The following is a 20,166-nucleotide window of genomic DNA, read 5'->3' on the forward strand; positions in this document are numbered from 1 at the left end:
CAAATACCATCAAAAATGCCATTTCTAAAATGGTCAAAATCATCGATTGAGTCGAACGTAGCAACAGCATTGAATTTCGAACTTCGATGAGATTCGAGACTTTTCTTTTTTTTTATCTATGAATTATCATCGAAACCGTTACACACATCTTTGCTGAGTGACAAAAAAACAACAGCCAAATACTGTTAATGAATGAAATGTTGTGACAAATTAATGCAAAATAAAAAGCGAAAACAATTTTAACGTTTTAAATGTTGATGGCTTCTTTCTGAATGCGAACAATTTCCGACACTGTGTGTCGTTGGTTGTTGTTGTTTTTTTTTTGCGCATGTTCGTCAAGCGGATCTGCTTAATGATGTAAGAGACACGATTGTTTACAACAAGGAATTGTCATTATTATCGTCGTTTACTCGGCTTTTCTACTTATTTGGTCAGACATGCGAAGAAAGTGGCAAAATATCAGGTTAGATATAGTGCCATTGTTTCACATGATTAGAGCAAAAGAAGAAATGTGCGAAATGACGGCGCATTGAAACCAAGCGAATTCATTAGTATTTATGCAAATCGTTATAGACAGTAAAAGTTTTATTATTATCATTTTCGCAAGCAGATTTTTTATGCAGGCACGAGATTGATATTATTATGAAGAGCGGAAAAACGTGCATGAAATGAAATGGCAATCAATAAGCAATAAAGTGCTAATTAAATTCAATTTCATGTGATGAAGCTTTCGCTGGCTGTGGAATTGCTCTCGTTTGGTGCAATGCACAGTTGTTTGTGTCTTTGGTTCAGTGTGTCAGTAGTGGTATGCGAGGTACAGATTTTTCGGTCACGATTTGGAATCAATGTATGAACGGATTCCGAAAAAAAAATCCACTGTTCGGTCAATGTATCTCTTGCGCATTCCATAGGCATGGAGAAAGAGATAAGCGGTATTTCTTATGCGATCATCAGTTACTTATTTGCGTGTGTGTGTATTTGTGGATCGATTGCGTACTTTGAACTACTATTTTCCATCTCTCATTTCCCCAGGTTGTTGCTTTTGTACTTTGCGTGATCTGAACTTGCGATCGCGCAACAGACTTTGACACTGTGTCTGCGTTGTAATTGTCGGTAACTGTTCTTTACGCTTTGAATATCTTCATTTCATTTACGTTCCGTACCTTCATGATGATGACGACGTCGTCGTCATTGTCGACGACGATCATCATCGTTGTTATTACGACGCTGTCGTTTGCGCGGTCGATTTAATTCATGCGGTTGGTGTTATTCTTCTCATCGCATTGCTTCGTCTTCTCCTGAGCCTAAGAATATATGTAAACAATGTTACGTGCATTCTGTGCCTCGGTGCCGCATGGCTCATTGCCATCACATAGAGATGATGAGAATTGGAGAGGGATTTTTATTAACACCACATATTGAATGTTATTATCGTGTTATTTATATATATTTTTTTCGGCGTATGTGTACATGTAACCACTGTAACGTTCATTGAATATGTACATGTCTAATGTAGGACTTTGGACAATTCATACGTACGGTACCAAGTGCTATCCGCGTCTTTAAAAACCAAGAGCCGAGGCTGAAAAGTTGTCAATGCACCATCTGTTCTTATCGAGTGAACACACGGGTTTTTTACAGTGAATTAATCAAGTTCTACCGTTGCGGTGTTGTAATTTTTATTATATTTTTTTAAAACATTTTCGTCGAAAAGAGAAATTTAAACACTTTGCTGTTTTAGTTCAAAAAAAATAATAATAAAATTGTTTTCAAAGTAACATAAATTAAATAAAAACAAAAATGAAGGTGTTTATCGTATCGTGTATGTTGATGAGTGTGGCTCTCGCTCAAGCTGTGCCAAGCGGCCAACAACCATCCACATTTTTACAAGAATGTTTCGACAAAGATTCAATCTCTTGTGTTCAAACCACGGTACGAGAATTATTTCATTTTTTCTAACATACATTTCATTTTCACCAAAAAAATAAATAAATTAGTCTCATCAAAGTGTAGTGCTTTTTTCTGTTTTTATTGGAAATCGTCGATATCAAACAATTTACAATTTGGATTACCAGTGCGCGCCGAAAAAAAAAAACTATAAATAATTGTGTGCGAAATGATTTGCATTCCAAATGAATTGTGATGGAAAAAAATTGCTTCGCAAAAGCATCGAAACAATAAAATCAAAATTAATATCGAGAATATCAAGGATTACGCGTACCACATTTGGGATTACGTTTCTCTCAGTGGTGTTCGAACGCCAAAAAAGAATTTCGCACCAACAAAAATGAATTTTTACTATGCACACCACCAGTGTATACATCTAAAAAAAAATGCGACTGATTTACATTTAAATGTGCCGCGTCGAATTTAAAAAGATACCATAATCAGTTACGGACGAATAGATGCAAACAAACATGGATTGATGATAGAAATTTAATTCGATTTCACTTTCCATTTCCCGTAACGCATCACACTCAATTATAAGCATTGGATGCAGAACAAATGCGCCATTCCAACAAAAATCAAAATCATGTCACAATTTTTACCATTCATAATTATTTTTATTATTTACATATATCGCCTATCTATTTCTATGTTTGGCACTGATCCAAATATGAACAAAAAATCATTTTTCTAAAGAATTCCAATTGTTACCAAATATATAGATCTATCGTCGTGCTCGTGAATTCTTTGATCAGCCAAGCATTAAGTTCGTCGGTGGTCTTTCGTTTGCCAAATCGAATGAACGTGCCGGTAAAAGCCTAGAACCAGAGCCACAAGTTGAAGAAGCCAGCAGTGTTCAAGCTCGTGAACTCGCTTTGGAAGATTACCTATTGAACCGTGTGAAGAACTTCTTCACCGAACGTAAGTTTTTACGATTTATTTATATCGCTTTTTTCTTTCTCTTCTCTTCTCTTTGTGCCATTCGTTTCGCGACAAAATGATGCAACAAATTTGACCGCCTTTTTATTTGGATTTAATGATTTAGGATCAGTTAGCTGGGATTTCGCAACAGCAGGCCGTAGTCTTGCCAACGCCATTCCAGATGAAGTTAAAGAATCAGTTCGCGCTTTAGTTGTTGAAGGACGTACAAAGAAGAAGATCATCAAGAAATTGTTGCCATTGTTGGGTCTATTAAAATTGAAGTTGGCCGCTCTTGCTGTTTTGGCTATTGCTGGTATTGCCATCATCGCTAAAAAGGCTTTGATCACATCATTGATTGCTATTGCCATTGCTGGTGCTGGAGCTTTGTCAGGCGCTGTTTCAAAATTGTTGGGCCGTCGCGGTGGTGCTGGTGGACTTGGTGGATGGTCACAAGGCAGCAATGTTGAAGAAATTATTGCATACACGTGAGTTATCGCATTTTGTTTTACTCAAAGAAAAAAAATATTATTTTTATTCACGATTTTCAAGAAAATTTGGTTGAAAAAAAACAATCAAAAAAATTAGTTGAAAATGAAAAATGCATTCTATTGGGTTTTTCTCTCTCTCTCAAACAGCAATACCGGAGGAAACTCAGGATGGAATTCCGGCAACGCTGGATGGAACAACTATGATTCATATGCTGAACATGGTGCTCACAGCCAACCAGTTGCACAACAAATCGCCTACTCCGGACACAAAGTCGCTCGCCGATAATTCCCTTTCGCCCGCGATTGTAATAAAAAGTACACAAACATCGCGTTCGATGGTTCCACTAATCGATACAGCAAAATAACAAAAAGAAATCAAAAAATACCAATACCATCTCTCGATGATTTGCTCGATTCTTTTGCAGTAAATCGAACAGAGACGATTTAATTCATAAATATTTAATGCAGATTTTTTGTTGTTATTAGTAATATGTTTAAATTATTTAATTTATTTGCTATTTATTTAAATTATGTCTTACAAAGTAAAATCGTCAAACGAAAGAAAAGATTAAACTGGAAAATTGCATGTATTAAACACATAAACCGAACAAAAAAAAAATTGCACACGGGATTTTTTTTTCTTCTTCAAATTTTCAATTTTTCGAGCACAATTCAGAATAAGTTAATATAAATAATATGATATGAAAGAAAAAAAAACGGTTTCTCATAAGTTGAAATACTCGACAACCAATCGACCAACATGCACTCATTCGCAACATAGACACACAAAACGTAGCTGAACAAAAAAAAACCATAACAAAAGCACATTGACACTGACTCTGACTCTTTTCTTTCTATCCATCTCTCTTTCTCTGTCTCTAACAATAAATCGTGGCATAGCTCGAGCGAATAACGCTCCATGGCACGAACACACAACTCATCCGCACAGCATAGAATACACACTTTACCCAGATATTTTAGAACAGACAAAGTATTTCTTTCTTCCATTTTTTTTTTGCAGAAAACATGACGAAAGAAAATAACACAAATAATTGAACACCTCTTTATATCTAGTCCATAGTAAAACACTTGCAAACATCTTTTTTTTTATGAAAAAATAAAATAAAATAAAACAAATTGTTTGATGTATTTCGTTTGAAATTTTCTTTTGTATGATTTGAATGAGAAATAAAACTGAAAACACACTTTTTTTAATATCTGAAATGAAACCGAAAATGATGTTTGATTTATTGGATTGTATTTAGCAAACAAAGACACATAAAATGTATATGTGTGATTCAAAATAGAAGAAAGAAAAAAAGAACACACTGAATGACGGCGTCGCTGTGTTGATTTTGCTTAGAAATGGAGAGATTAACATTGGATGGAGCTGCATCAGTGTTTTCATTTTAAAAAACATCTCGCAAGTGTGAAATGCGAGAAATTTCAAAATCTTCAGCAATAATGAGATTATCTTTCTTTTAACCATTATCCGAAACGAGGTTGAAGTTTTGAAGTTGAATTGTCGGTGCAATTAATATGGTTACAATTCAATCATGTCTCAAATTATACCGAAAAAAAAAACTGTATTCTTCAGGCCAATTAGGTTCGAAGGTAGTTTTGTCGGATGCACTTCAAATTGGAAAATTACGTCAGTCGAACGGAGTGAAACAAAACGAAAATAGACATTATCGCTTGTTACCGGACAGAATCGTGTCGTCTCTTTAAGTTTTCCAATAATTAAAGTCGCCTCGATGCTCACAGCCAATCAATTTACAAAGTAGAGAAATCGGTATTTTTTTTTTTCGCTAACTACAGTTAGTTGTGCAAAATGGTTTGCCAACTCCGGGGACGGCTCTTATCGATACATATATGTATTGAATCGAGAAATATTGTAAATTATAATGCGATCGACTTCAATTCATTGATGAAATCACTTCTATTGAATGAATAAAAACAGTTATACACATGAAACGAAAGTAATATGGATCGCGGCGCATTTCACCCGGATCATATACACACACACTACACATAACGCAGATGATGAGAAAACATCAAAGAAGATACATTTCTCTTCCAGCCGATAATTGTATGCATAACTCTCGATCGAAAACCAGAACAATTAATATTTGACTTTTACAAATATACAAATTTTTCGTCATTTTACATACACACAAAAAGCCATTTGAATGCAAATAAAGGAAGGAATTTTATGCAAAAACCAACAACAAACATCATCGCCCAAAGAGATAACGATTTATATTTGAACAATTCGACGATATAAAAAAAAAGTCTGCTAATTCATAAAGTACACGCAGAAGCTATTTCCGATTAGCGTGTGTATCCATTTCTTTTGTTATTGTTGCTGTTTCTCGCGGGTCTTTCGTTCGTTTTACGTGCGTCTTAAGTGGTTTCACTTTTCAGATTTGTTAGTGTGTCGCCCATTTAGAAAAATGCGTGGTCAAAATTCCTGCGAGTAAAAGTAGCCAAATCTGATAAGGAGAATGGGAAGCGATTTGTGAGAATTGCGTGAAACTTTTTTTTGTTGGAACAATTCTATTGTTGATGGTGTGTTAACGTGCGTTTAGCCTTCGCACGGAACTTAAGGCGAAAGCGATGCTGAGAAAAGAATATGCAGTAACGCACGCTTCATTAGAACTGTTTTGTGTGTGTTTGAAATTCCAAAATACTGTTACTTTTGGCGTACGCTTAGCCCATATTGTTTGAATGCCTTTGCGCGCTCTCTTTCTGTCCCTCTTTCATCCGAATACATTGTATTCATCTATGGTGACCGAGTGAACCGATTATGATAATCTGCATGTGCGCGTGCGCTTACGCGATCAAAACAGCCAGACAATAAGATGAGATCGCGCGAATCGATGATTTTTCTGTATATATTATGTGTTTTGTGTGTCTCACTCTCTGAATCGAAACCTACTTTTTCATTCTCTTTTTCGCCGCATAATTTTATTTAAAACTGCTCGTTTTCATTTTTATTGAAATTCCCGTCGACCAAATCATCATTAGGAATTTTTGGTGTGCAAACAACAGTGAATGGTCACAAAAAAATTGGTTAGCATTAACGAGCTACAAAAAATGTGAACGTTTGTATAATTTTGCATTTTTGATTCGATTCAAGAGTGGGGCCCACAAACATTTTTTTTTTCGGCTATTTGCTGTGATATTTTTTTTCGCAAAGCACTAGGATTTTTTTTGTTTAAATACTGGACGCACATTCGAAATAGGCATCAATGAACAATCAGTTCTAGTACAGTGAGCATTACAGAGCTTCAGAGAAGTTTTTTCTTTGTTGAAAACAAAAAAAGATATAGTGATTTCTTTGTGAAAAAAATAAAACGAAATAAAAACAAAAAAAAATGAAGGTGTTTGTTGTTGTTTGTGCTTTGTTGTCTGTGGCCGTCGCCCAATCAAATCATCCATTGCAGGGATGTTTCGAAAAAGATTCAATCTCTTGTGTCCAACAAATGGTACGGATTTTGTCATATATTTTTTTCAGACGATTTGAACATGGAAAGTGTTTATCGTTTGAGTGAATGAAAAGTGAAAAACCACAACGCATTACTGCCGCTTTGGATTAAAAGAGTGCAAGTGACTTTTACGTCAGCTCCATTGGGATTACGTATAAAATGCAAAAAAAAAAGTGTCTTTACACGATAAAAAAAACATAGAAAGATCAAATGAAAATACCGAAAATGTTCAATGAATCTGAAATTTCATCGCATAACGTCATGAATTAACCGTTTACTAATCATATTCGAATTATATCTCAGGTATACCGTAGCGCCCGTGAATTCTTCGATCAACCAAGCATTCAAATGTTCAGTGGTGTTTCATTTGCCAAGACAAATGCTCGTGCTGCCAAAAGCCTTGAACCACAAGTCGAACAAGCCGCCACCGTTCAAGAACGTGAAGTCGCTTTGGAAGATTACTTGGTGAGCCGCGCCAAAAACTTCTTCTCAGAACGTCAACTCACTTGGGATGTTGCCTCCACCGGTCGTGCTATCTCAGAAGCAATCCCAGTCGATGTTAAAGAATCAGTTTACCAATTCGTTGAAGAAGCTCGTACCACAAAGAAAGTGAAACTCCTCAAGAAATTGCTTCCATTTTTGGGCTTGTTGAAATTGAAATTGGCCGGTTTCGCTGTTTTGGCCGTTGCTGCTATCGGTCTTCTTGCCAAGAAAGCCTTGATCACATCATTCATTGCAATTGCTCTTGCTGGTGCCAGCTTCTTGTCAAGCGTTGTCGCTAAATTGTTCGGTGTTGGTGGTCTTGCCAAGGGTGGAGCCGGTTTGACCGGATTGGCTGGTTTGGGTGGATTGAGCGGATTAGGAGGTCTTGGTGGTGCTGCCGGTCTTGGTGGTAGTGCTGGTGGATTGGGTGGCCTTTTCGGAGGTGCCGGCGGTAACGGCGCATACAATAACGCCAATGTTGAAGAAATCGTTGCATACACCACCAACGCGTAAGTATCATTAACTAATTTACACTTTTATTTGCTCTCATAATTTACATTACTGAACATTTTCTTTAACATCTTTTCACAGTGGTTCATCGGGTGGTAATGGATGGAACAACAATGGCTGGTCCAACAATGGATGGGAAGAACAACACGGTTCACACAGCCAACCAATTGCTCAAGTTCTTGCCTACAACGGTCAACGTCCAAAAACCAACTAAGTAGATGTTAGATACTTAATTTGTAGCAACTACAAAGCAAAACCAATTACTTTTTTCGCATAGAAAAATGTCACTAAATTATTTAATTTATTCAATATTTATTTAACGTAAATAAACACGAAGAAACCAACGAGATAAATAAAGTCAACTTTATGAGGTTTTGTACAAAAAATGAAATAAAATGAAATACAAAATAATCAAGCTATTTTATCTCTCAAATTCTTTGTCTATTGTATTGTCTAAGCACATTTTACAGCAGCTGACATCGATGCATACATAAATCTGATAAAGTCGACTTTTTCGCTTCAACTTGAAGTAGCTGTTCTACTAACAGGAAATAAGTGGAATCTATTATGGTTTACCTTCTCATCTTTGGCTCTTTTTTCATCTTTGTTTCAGCTTAAAAAGAAGAAGAAATAAATGAATAATAATAAAAAAAAATTAACAATGTATTTTAACTGGGTGAAATTCTGTGATGAACTGATGATGTTCATCAATTCAATATGAAAAATCCGTTGTTCGATCATTCATTTTGTTATCGTTTTATATCGCCATCAGCATCGTTTATAACAAAGATTTTGACACAAACTGAATATTAACAAGTGAAAGAGACGACTCAGTTTAAAAGCTAAAAAAAAACACCAGCAATATTGAGATGCGCGTAAAAATGAAAAAAAGCCACAGAAAATCTATTTTAAGCCGATATTGGCACAGAAACGATAATATTCTTAAGATGAGAGGCATATGCATAAATTAAAAGAGAGTAAAACGAACGGCGTTATAAATTAATCGCTACGATTTTAACATTTGCCATTTAATCCGAGCGACAAGAAAGAAAAATCCCACAAACGAAAAAAAAATTTCTCTTTCTGAAATATCGTCAATGTGTGTAATAACGATTAAACGCGCATAAGGCAAAAACAACATCATATTACAGTTAGCAGTTACAGTGAGCGCGAAACGCTAAGTAAACGATCCGATTACGCGTGCTCAGCAATCAATATACCCTGTATGAACTGTATATAAAGCGGTTTAATGTGCTCAAAACACCTCATTCGGCTTGGAGCATGCACCGAAGTATGGAATTACGCTTTAAGGCTAGAATTTAGTAAACAATCAAATCGATGTAGCCGCCATCGGTTTCAGCACCTACAAACATCGTCGGTTGTTATTTGATCGAGTTTTATCCAACATCGAAAAATGTGCGTGCGTGTGTGGCACGCGGTATCATTTATTTAATTTGGTTGTGATGGCAAAATGTAAATGGGACAACCGATGCAGATCATCGACAAATTCAAATGGAATCTACGGTTAGCTACTACTGGCTCTCACTCATGTTCTCAATACACAGTAACAAGTTTTTTCTTTATTTCTTTCATTCTTCTCTACTCTCAATCTGATGCTAAAGTGGCGAAAGAGAGAGTTTAGATCCTCTACCTTCACATAAACCATCACAAGCGCACGCTCACTGTAAAAGCTGCACATTAATATTCAGAAAATGATCGACGGCAATTATTATATATCGAAGTAAAGCATGTAAATGTAAATTGTTCAGGCAAAAAGTGCCCATTTCATGTGCATTTTATCTCTTCTTTCTGTCATTCTCGATGAGTCAAAGTCGACATAGCATCATTTGGTTTTTTTCCTCTGTAGTAGGTGCCTCTTTTTCATTCACTCTTTGCCAGTTATTATTAAGAGACACATTAATTTAATGTAGCATCGTTACATCCGTACCGCATCAGACAAAATCAAAGCACGCATAAAAACACACATACACACACACACACGAAAATCTTTCAACCTAATGATTTATTGGTCAAGAATGTTTATGATTAGTGAACCTTTTGAAACAAAAAAAAAAAAAACCGAGATAAATCGTAAATCAACAGGAGATTTTGAGACGGCCGAAAAAAAGCCATTCATTATTTGACATGGCAAATAACTTTCATTTAATCGATTAGTCGAACTGAGGGCAACCAAAAGTTATAATCAATTTTTATGCGCCGCACAAAGTAAATAGCAGAACAAATACAATTTGGGTGGAGCTATTGAGCATCGCAACGCGCACAGACGGCATTCTTTCAATGAATCGGACGTTAAAAATAAAACATTTTTTATCGATGTCCGTTTTTTTCTTCTTCTTCTGTGAATGTGAAAGTTTTCCAATGAGCAACAGAACTGTATTTGTATGTGCTCGCTCGAATGCGAGCTTTGACGGCGACGACGACAACAACAAAAACAAATGACACATTGTCGCGCATATTAAACCATTTTTATGGTGACAATCGATTGAGCCACAATCACGGATGCAATATTAATTTCTCATCAACCCGATATGATGGCACTCTCGCTCTTCGGAAAAACCGAACCAATCATTTTCACATTCTTCATCCGCGCTTTTTGTTGCCTTCTATTTCTACTTTATGGATGTTCTTTTCTTTCTTTCTCGAGGTAATCATATTTTCACGTCGTTTGAAGCGATTTAATTTTCTATATCTGCAAAGCACATCACATTCATTGTTGTTGGCTCGTTTTTGAACGAAATTTAAACATTCAAATCGTTCACACAATCATTGAAAGAGAAAAATTACCCATAATTTGGACCATAAACGACTACAATGCTGTCGAACATCGATGATTGAATCGAGCGCGCACGCGCACGCGCACACTGCTCAATGAAAAAGAAATGGATAGCAGGAAGGAAAAAAAAACAAAGCGAAACTATCGTCGATTAAGAAATTGGGAAGTGAATGGATTAAAATATTCTTCTTTTCTGATTTGCGATATGCTCTTTTCTATCTTCTTCTATTTTTTTTTTCAACCGCAAGATCACAATCACATGTTTTTGGAGAAATTTTCGCCAATAGTTTACATTATTCATAAACAAAAAAAAATATATATCACATTGTACACATATACATTTGGAGTTTGCTGAATTTGGTTTTGATGAATAATTATGCAAAAATTTTGGCAAATATACAAATCATATGGTTTTACTATCTCTTTCGATGACTAAAAACGTTTGACAAACTGTAAATCGATAGCGAGGATTTTTGCTTTAAATACCGCTCGCAAATTCGGGAATATCGTCAATGCACCATCTTCTCTAGCAGAGTGAACATTTAACAGAGCTTCAGAGAAGTTTCTAAAATCGACGATTTTTGCGAAAAAATATTTTTAAATCGAACAAAATTTGTTTGTGACCGTTTTTCTTTTGATAGAAAATAAAACAGTAAAATAAACATATAAAAAAATGAAGGTGTTCATTGTTGCTTGTGCTTTATTGAGTGTTGCCGTTGCACATTTAGTGCCAGCCGGACAATCACAATCCATCTTGCAAGATTGTTTCGACAAAGATTCAATTGCTTGTGTTCAACAAACGGTACGGAATATTTATCAACATTGAATTGAACATTGAAAGAGTGTTTCATTCGAGTGACTGAGAATAAAAAGTGAAAATTACCACTGCCACTTTTTTTCATTGGATTATTAAATAGTGCAAGTGATTCGGACGCAGATCGTAAATTGGATTACATATTTAGTTTGGTTGGCTGATACATGCCACAAATAGTGTGAAAAATATAAAAAAATCTCTCAAATGAAAATACCGAAAATGTTCAATCAATTTTATTTCTATTTTCACAAAATTTAAAAGAAAAACCATCTCACATTTTAACTAATCAAAATAATATTCGAATTGTATCAGGTATATCGTCGTGCTCGTGAATTCTTTGATCGTCCGTCCATTGAATTGTTCAGTGGTATTGAATTTGCCAAGACAAATGAACGTGCTGCCAAAAGCCTTGAACCACCAGTCGAACAAGCCGCCACCGTTCAAGAACGTGAAACCGCTTTGGAAGATTACTTGGTGAACAGTGCTAAAAACTTCTTCTCAGAACGTAAATTCACATGGGATGTTGCCACCACTAGTCGTGCCATCTCAGACGCTATTCCAGTTGAAGTCAAGGAATCAGTTCGTGAATTTGTTGAAGAACGTCGTCTTGGAAAGAAACTCAAGCTCATCAAGAAATTGCTTCCATTCATTGGCTTGTTGAAATTGAAATTGGTTGGTTTTGCCATCTTCGCCGTTGCTGCCATTGGTGCCATGGCTAAGACTGCTTTGGTCACATCATTCCTTGCCATCGCTCTAGCTGGTGCAAGTTTCTTGTCAAGCTTAGTCGCTAAATTGTTCGGTCTTGGTGGTATTGCTAAAGGTACCGTTGGCAAACTTGGCGGTTTGGCCGGTCTTAAAGGTCTTGGCGGTTTGGCTGGTCTTAGTGGCGCTGCCGGACTTGGCGGTGCTGCTGGACTTGGTGGTGCTGGTGGCTTGGGCGGTTTGGGAGGTTTGGGCGGCGGATTGGGCGGCGGATTGGGCGGCGGTTCCGGTGGATACAGCAATGGAAATACCAACGTTGAAGAAATCATCGCATACACCACTCATGGGTATGAATGAAAATTCCATCGTCTTTAATACATTTAATATTAACAATTGATTTTTCTTTGCGATTACAGTGGATCAAGCGGATCAGGTGGTGATGGATGGAACAACAACGGATGGTCCAACTCAAATGGATGGGAAGAAAGCCGCAGCGCAAAAGACGCTCAAGTTCTTGCTTATGCCGGACAAGTTCCATCCACCCGTCGTTAAATCGATTACATTTAAATTAAGTGGCTGTTAGAAAATCATTTGTAGCAACTACAAACCATAACGAAATTATTTCATATTCGTTTATAAGAGAATATCTAAACATTTTATTTAATTTATTCAATATTTATTTAAATTAAACGTCGACGAAAGTCAATTCAAGATTGTAAAAACAAAAACAAAATGAAGAAATAAAAAAGAATTAGCTAATTTCCAAAATATCGGTTAAATTGTTTAATATATGCATCGAAAAATGTGTCAAATGTGATTGGATTTTGACTGCTTATCACAATAATTTGGTAAGCAAAACATTCTTTCTAAGTGGCCACTTTAGATGGAATACAATATGGTATTGATGACGAACATCATGTCACCATCTAATTAATATTCACGAGAAGAGAAAAAAACCACCGTTATTCAAGGGTACAAAAAATGACATCCAAAAATGGTTCTCACCAAATGTGAAACTTATAATACTTTCTCAAAATGCAGCCGATTCTTTGGCAAACGAGTTTCGGATTTTCAAATATGTGGTCTTATTTCGCGTGGATTGTTCAAATTCTAAATAGAAATCTTGTAACGCTTTAACTTTTCGAAATTTGTTGCAAGAGAAAACCTTTCGCTTTTATTGCAAATAAACACAATCTGAACTATATTATGGAGCAACGGAACCGTGCCTCACTTTATTATTTAGCAAATGGCCAATTTGAAGGATAGAAAAAAAGGCGTCCAGTTAATTTGCTATAAAAAAAAATACATTCTTCGAATTTGATTCGTTTCGATTGCATTAAATGGGATAAAGTGAACGAGTGTTCTAAAAAGAAATAAGAACCAATTTGCATTCGTAATTGACATCCATTTCTATGAATTAACCTGTTCATTCACATTGCTATAAATCATATTGGATTTATAGCCACCATTGTCTGTAGAACCAAAGGAATTGATTGAGTTTTAAATTGTAGGAAAAGAGAAATGGCTTAAAAATATTTATATTTAATGCAACTGATAACACCACATATGGTGCAGAAAATAAAGATTGGCCAAAGATTGCTGTAACCATATTAACGAGATAATATATAAAATTGCATGAATGTGCGAAATGGCCAAGTGTGGCCTGCAAACAATGCACACAAACACGCTAATGTAGCGCTGCAATTTAAACTGAAACGTTACAATAAATTCAATCGGTAATCGTTATTTTACCGTAAATTTTTAAGCGCAAAACTAAACTGGAATCTCATCTGGAATCGCATATAAATTAGCTGCATTGCATTTGACACAATCGCATTTGCAATAGATGCATTTGACGTGTAGCATGGTGATATAGTGGTTTTTCACATTTCACATTCGCTTAAACTGCAGCAGACCACATGTGTTTGACGCTGATAAAATTAAAAACCAAACGCAACGGCTATTTCCATTACAAATAACATAACGAACGAGAGAGAGAGAGAGAGAGAGAGAGAGAGAGAGAGGAGCATAGAGCTTTGTTGCACTTCTTTCACTCTATCACAAAGTCAAGGCTTTTGAAAATCAATGACCTGCTTTAGTTTTACATATAATAACATTCTGCATTTGTATTTTTTTTTTTGTATGCGAGTGTGGCGAAAAGTTGTATGTGCCAGCGCACGTATAAGAAGAAAAGTGGCCACAATTTTATTGCAAATGTTTTTCTTCCGTTTTATAACTGGAAATGTATCGTTCATTCGATTACTACGACGACTGATGCCACTTATTTTTGTTGTACCTCATCTGATGATGTCGATTGATTTGAATTGGTTATGTTTTTTTTTTTTTTGATGAAATGCGAAATGAAGGAACTTTGCTGAGAAATCGTTTGCTGGCAAAACAAAGCACTAGACGATCGTACAAATATAATGATTATTTACACGTCCTTAGCACATGATTATTACTATTATTTTGTATTTTTATGCCTAGTTTTTTTTCATCGGGTTTTATTCTTTCATTCAACTGCATGGCGTCGTATGCCACAGAGAGCACAAACTAAGCTAAGTAAGGCAGTAGTGTCTACACAATTATGGTATAGAGTGAGCTCGAGCGCGTGCAATGCAAGTAAAACGAAGTGAGAAAGAGAAAGAGTGACAGAGAGCGAAAGACACACAAAGAAAGATGCGAAAAGAAAGAAAGAAAGAAAGATAGAAAAAGAAAGAGATAAAAACCAAAGCTGAAAACATTTAGCAGAAATACGTATTTATTGTTATTAAATTGACTTTGAAATGGCATCGAAAAATGATGAAGCGACTCAAGTGCGCTGCTCTGTTACTGCGAAACATGATCGCATAAAATGGATAAAAACCGATTCAATCATTGTTTATATATCTCAAATGATCGTTCAAGTGCAACACCGAGTACTAGTCATGATTGCTGTACATTTGAATCAACTGGCAAAACGAGAGTCTGTCTTGAAACTGTTGCCACCTCAAGTGTATTGTATTGATATGCAACATACGGGGCAACCTGGAGAGAGAACAAAATAAAAACGAGAAGAAAGTTTGAATATTGTAAAATGATTTAATGTCGATTTGTATGCGCTTGTGTGTGTGTGTGTTTGTGCATTTTGTTTCGCTTTTCTGTTTGATTTGAAGTGTGATGTTTTCATGTCGATACACCTTGGCGTGGATGTGATGTGATGTGTTGTTGTTGATTCTGCACTTGATATGCCACTTTAAATTCCATGAAAAATGTTTCGTTGCAAATAAAAAGAGAGCTAAATCTAGCATTCAGCTAAATGAAGGTGCTGATAATGTACGCATGAATGCGTTATAGCGCTATACCAACATGCAACACAACATTTGATTAATAATAACCGATCGATATTTAAATTAAACCGTATTCAGAGAGAGAGAGAGAGGGAGAAAAACGTTCTTCTGATTAAAGAGTGGACTGGAATGGCTGGCCACGCTCTTCTCCCATCACCGCGTGATTCTGGATATATCGCTGTTATAGATTTGTAGTGCGAGTAATTAATAAATTCATTTGAAACATGCGATTTTATTGAATATTTTTTGGTACGCTCGCTACAGTTTCTTCATCTCTCATGAATTTATATGTTTCGATCGAATTAGTTTTAGTATGCCGTCTTACTGCTTTTTTTTCATTGCATTTCGGTTCCTAGGCCGCACCTAGGTGGTTGAAGTCTATCGTTCAAAGGCATCACAAATAAATTATGCAGATGCTTCGTGTGCTTGGTATGTACCCGTTGCATTTACGCACACGTTTGTTGATCCAACGAGCCGAAAAGCAGAGAAAGTTTGAATATGTGGAATGATTGGCTCGTGTTCCATAACACAAAAATACTTCAAAAAATCGTGCATTTTCAAAACAAACAAAGCACAAATAACGAACAACAAGCGACGAACGCATTTTAAAAATCATATAAGCCCATTACAAAATCTTTTTGAACAATTCGAACAAACATTCTTGAATCGAGAAGTTGAAAAAAAATCAACAACAACAAACACAATGCCATCGTGTCGCTTAAGTTATAACTTGAAACAATTTAAACGTTCACATCTGTCGGCCCAGTGATAAATGATGCTCTTTTTTGAAGCAATTATACACCCTAGTTTTTCTCATAATCATTAAATCAAATTCATGAAGTTTATGAGCTGTTTCTCTCGCACTAAACAATGCCACACATTACACCGTGTGCTCTTCTGTCTTTCTCTATTTCTAATTCTTTTCACAAATTAATGCATACAACGAATGCGGCATTGAATTGCATTTTTATTTAAATGTCGTCATTAAAATGTTGACATTGTTGATAATCTTATGAGAAATCAGAGAATAAAAAAAAACGCAAATGAATTTGTTCTTTAATCTATTCCATTTAAAAGAAAATTGGTTTTGAAAATCCATTAAACGCGAATTAATTAAAGGTGTGTGTGTGTGGGTTTTTCGCCATTTAATAAAACGATCATCGATGTAAACATTTCGAATGGGGAAAATGTCACTTGGCAATGGCAATTGAATCATCTGAAAATTGAATTGAAAGTTGTAAAGCCATTTCAGGTCAATTGTACGATGGTGTTTGATCACTAAATCTAACTCGTTAAATTCGGCTTCATGAAAAAAAATCCTCCAAATTTGCATGGCACTCATAAAACTAATAATAATTAATGATAGTGATCAATTTGAGCGAATAACGGTTATTTCGACTTTTGATTCCAAACCGAATGATACGCCAAAATATATCAGTCACTAATTCAATTCACAATGCTCTGTAATCGCTCCAAATCGCTTCACGTTGACGACACAATCCTATCACCGAAAATATTTTTTCTTTTAAATAAACATTTGAATGAGTCGTGCGGTGGTCGAAGAGAAAAAAAAACTTTTACTTTTATTATTGATATATAAATTTCACTTTTCACTCCAAACAACACAAAGCAAAACGAGAATGATTCATATATGCATAAAAAAAAGTGATCAACATAATGAAATGAAAAAGACAGTAGATGCGCAAATAAAGAGAGCACCGTGTAAATGAATCATATCCCATACAATTTGTTGTCATGTTGGACAGCACCGCGGTACAATGCAAGCATAAAACACATTCTCTGTGTCGTATTTCACAAAGTTGTGTGAATCAGAAACGCGCGAGTTAAGCAAGTTTTTGTGTATCTCTGTTTTTTTTAGCCAACCAAATGCCGCTGGCAATAAGTCCAACAAATAATCGTAATAAAAACAACATTCCACAACAATGCAAATAATGCCCGAAAAAAAATGCTGAAAGAAAAGTTGAATATTGAATGAATAAAAATATGGCTCGTTTTTCTCTCGCACAAAGTTGTTTCGGTGTTAATGAACCGCATTATGCCTACGCATAAGATGCACACACGTAAAATGCTTGTAATCGTCAGTCTCATATGGTATGAATAAATGTTTATCATCTTAAAAAAAACATAAACATAATGAACAAAAGGTATCACTTTCGGAGCAAATCGATTCCGGTTTTGGCAAGACTGTAACACACACTATGATCATAATTTTGCGGTAGTTACACGATAAATAGCGAATATATCTCTCACTCGATCGGCTTTTCTTTTTACCGAATGCCATCGAATCGTGTACACATCGAGTGTGTGTGTTTTTGTGTGTATTTGATGACGCACAAAATCATCTTGCCCAATATGCAACATCTATTTTCCCATCTATCGCATCCATCCGGCTCATTCACTTTTACAAAATTCGATAACTACGTCAATGGCAACTGGCAACCGTGAACCATTTGGACGATGACTAACAAGCCTTACACAAAATGAAAAATCAAATTAGACGTAATTGAAAGCGATTTTTGATGAGATCCGCTTCGAAACATTACTCAGCTATTATTCGATTCATGTTTCTCTCTCTTTCTTTTCGATTCCTCTCTTTCTCTCTTCATTTTTTCTCTCATATTACACCGGAAAATCGATTCAACCCGTTTACATCAAATATTAAGCCATTTAAAATGCGATAATTTGGTATCTTTCGATAGTGGAAGAAAATTAGCTCATGATTGAAGGAGATTCATGTCGCCCTATGATCGATTCTATTCCATTAACACAATTATTAAGTTTTCACCACTCCATTAACTTGAATAATCGACACATTTTTCTCATTCGATTACACGTTTCATGAAAATGCATGCACTTGTGCATCATACTTTATTGCTCACGTTAGATGAAATCGATTTTCTTCAAATTCATTTTTGTTTTATTATCTGATACATTATAATTACGAAAAGTCTTCTATTTTGAAGAAGAAAAGTTAAAGTTTCATTATAAGTGGCAAAAAAAAGAAATTATCTCTTTTTCCATTTAACTAAAACGTTTTTGTTGTTTTGTTAACTTAAATCGATTATGAAGCGACGTGAAAATATTTTCAACTGTAAAATGCAGAGAAGGCAGCAAAAAAAAATAATAAGTTTTAAATTGCCATTAGGTAGACACCGTTGTTCGAATGATTTAGCATGACTTTAGGCGTGGTCACTTTCTTCTACTTTCTTCATTACTTCTTCTTGCTTTCTTGGTTTTCCTGAATTACCATTGCGCAGACATAGACTCAAACCAACCGTAATCGACTTTCACAAGCTTTCACTTAGCATGCGATCTCTTGATCAAGCTTGAAATCTTACAATGTTTGAGTCGAATACTTCTCAAAAGATGTCGATGGCGAAGAAGAGAAAAATGCGAAGAAAGTTCGACTTAGAAAAGAGTTGAGCTTCAAGCTTTCTTTTAAATTGCAACAGTTTGGAAAAGAAAGAAAGACATTTCATCGACATTGCTTTTGTAATGCTTTGAAATTCTTCACTTTCTACGAAGAAAAAAATGTGTGGCGATTCCATCGAAAAAGAATTTCAGAATTTTCACAATTTGAAATCGTTGACATCGAAAACTATTCAGCAATGAATGAAACAGAATATACATTGAATTCGGTCTTTTTTCGGAAACTTTGATTGACCATAGACCATTGTTACCACAAAAATCGGCAATAGTCATGAACGACATGAGGTCCTTCATGACTAGGATTATCGTGATAAGATCAAAAGACCTTCAAAAGTGTTTACATTTCTCTGTTTGTTTTGAGAAATCAAATCGCAATTAATTTTTTTCCCTCCGATAATAATGAGTTTCATCAAAATGGAATGAGCAGAGAAAAACTTTTCGATTTTCTTTTGATCGATTTATCAAAATCGTTTTTTACTTCTGCTCTGGTGCAGTGGAGCAAGGAAAACGTTTTTTTTCTTCATCAAAATGATGGCACCAAGTGTACTACGTAAAGGTGCTTCAAGTGGCCATGGCTTGTCGTCTCACTTGATGATTCCAGTCATTTGTTATTATCAAAGATAATTGAAAATGATGAATAAAAAACCGAATCAGAGCTAAAATCGAACGTGAATGTGCAAAGATAAAAACAAAATCAGTACAAAAATGTTAAAAGAGAAATTTTACATTTGGCTGGTCCACCACATAAGTGTAGATCATACACATGCACAATGTGGGTCATGAATCCGGTTCCGGTGTAAAAATTCAATCACCGTATATCTTCAAAACCAAAAACGAAGAAAGAGAGAGAAAAAAAACGGTTGGGTATCTGGTTTCATGAATTAAAGCCATATTATACCAGGATCTTGAAGTACTTTGGTATCGATTTTTATGGTGCGATCACTTACATATAATATTGGCTTGGAGAATTCAGCCGATGGTCGCATTTGTTTGCTGGCAGGTTTTACCACCTATAGCGTATAAGCGGTCTTCAAAAGCTTCATAATTTTTGTGCCTGCCTATTTTAATTTAAGCACCGGCCGATAAAGGCAATCAAAATGAGCTAAAGAGAAGTGAACGAACACAAAAATGATGAAGAAAAAAATAACAACAACATATCCAAAAGAAAGCACACACAAGAGATAATAAACGATAAAAACAGCGCAAAAATTATAAATACAGTGCAACGAGAAATGTGTGT

General features: G+C 35.5%; 2 protein-coding genes across 2 annotated transcripts; both read left to right on the forward strand.

The window, feature by feature from the left end:
* The first annotated feature begins 1,596 nt into the window (after positions 1-1,596).
* On the forward strand, positions 1,597-8,256 carry LOC116341795 (glycine, alanine and asparagine-rich protein-like). The gene is made up of 8 exons (XM_031769091.1): positions 1,597-1,932; positions 2,670-2,868; positions 2,993-3,353; positions 3,504-3,634; positions 4,954-4,970; positions 6,725-6,844; positions 7,148-7,836; positions 7,919-8,256. Exons 1-8 carry the CDS (start codon positions 1,801-1,803, stop codon positions 8,049-8,051), a joined length of 1,782 nt encoding a protein of 593 aa, XP_031624951.1. The 5' UTR covers positions 1,597-1,800; the 3' UTR covers positions 8,052-8,256.
* A 2,896-nt stretch (positions 8,257-11,152) lies between these two features.
* On the forward strand, positions 11,153-12,917 carry LOC116341611. The gene is made up of 3 exons (XM_031768782.1): positions 11,153-11,433; positions 11,758-12,494; positions 12,564-12,917. Exons 1-3 carry the CDS (start codon positions 11,305-11,307, stop codon positions 12,697-12,699), a joined length of 1,002 nt encoding a protein of 333 aa, XP_031624642.1. The 5' UTR covers positions 11,153-11,304; the 3' UTR covers positions 12,700-12,917.
* The last annotated feature ends 7,249 nt before the right edge of the window (positions 12,918-20,166 follow it).

Source organism: Contarinia nasturtii, unplaced genomic scaffold (genome assembly GCF_009176525.2).
Source record: "Contarinia nasturtii isolate CC-2019 unplaced genomic scaffold, AAFC_CNas_1.1 Cnas_scaffold_745, whole genome shotgun sequence".
Lineage (NCBI taxonomy): Eukaryota > Metazoa > Arthropoda > Insecta > Diptera > Cecidomyiidae > Contarinia > Contarinia nasturtii.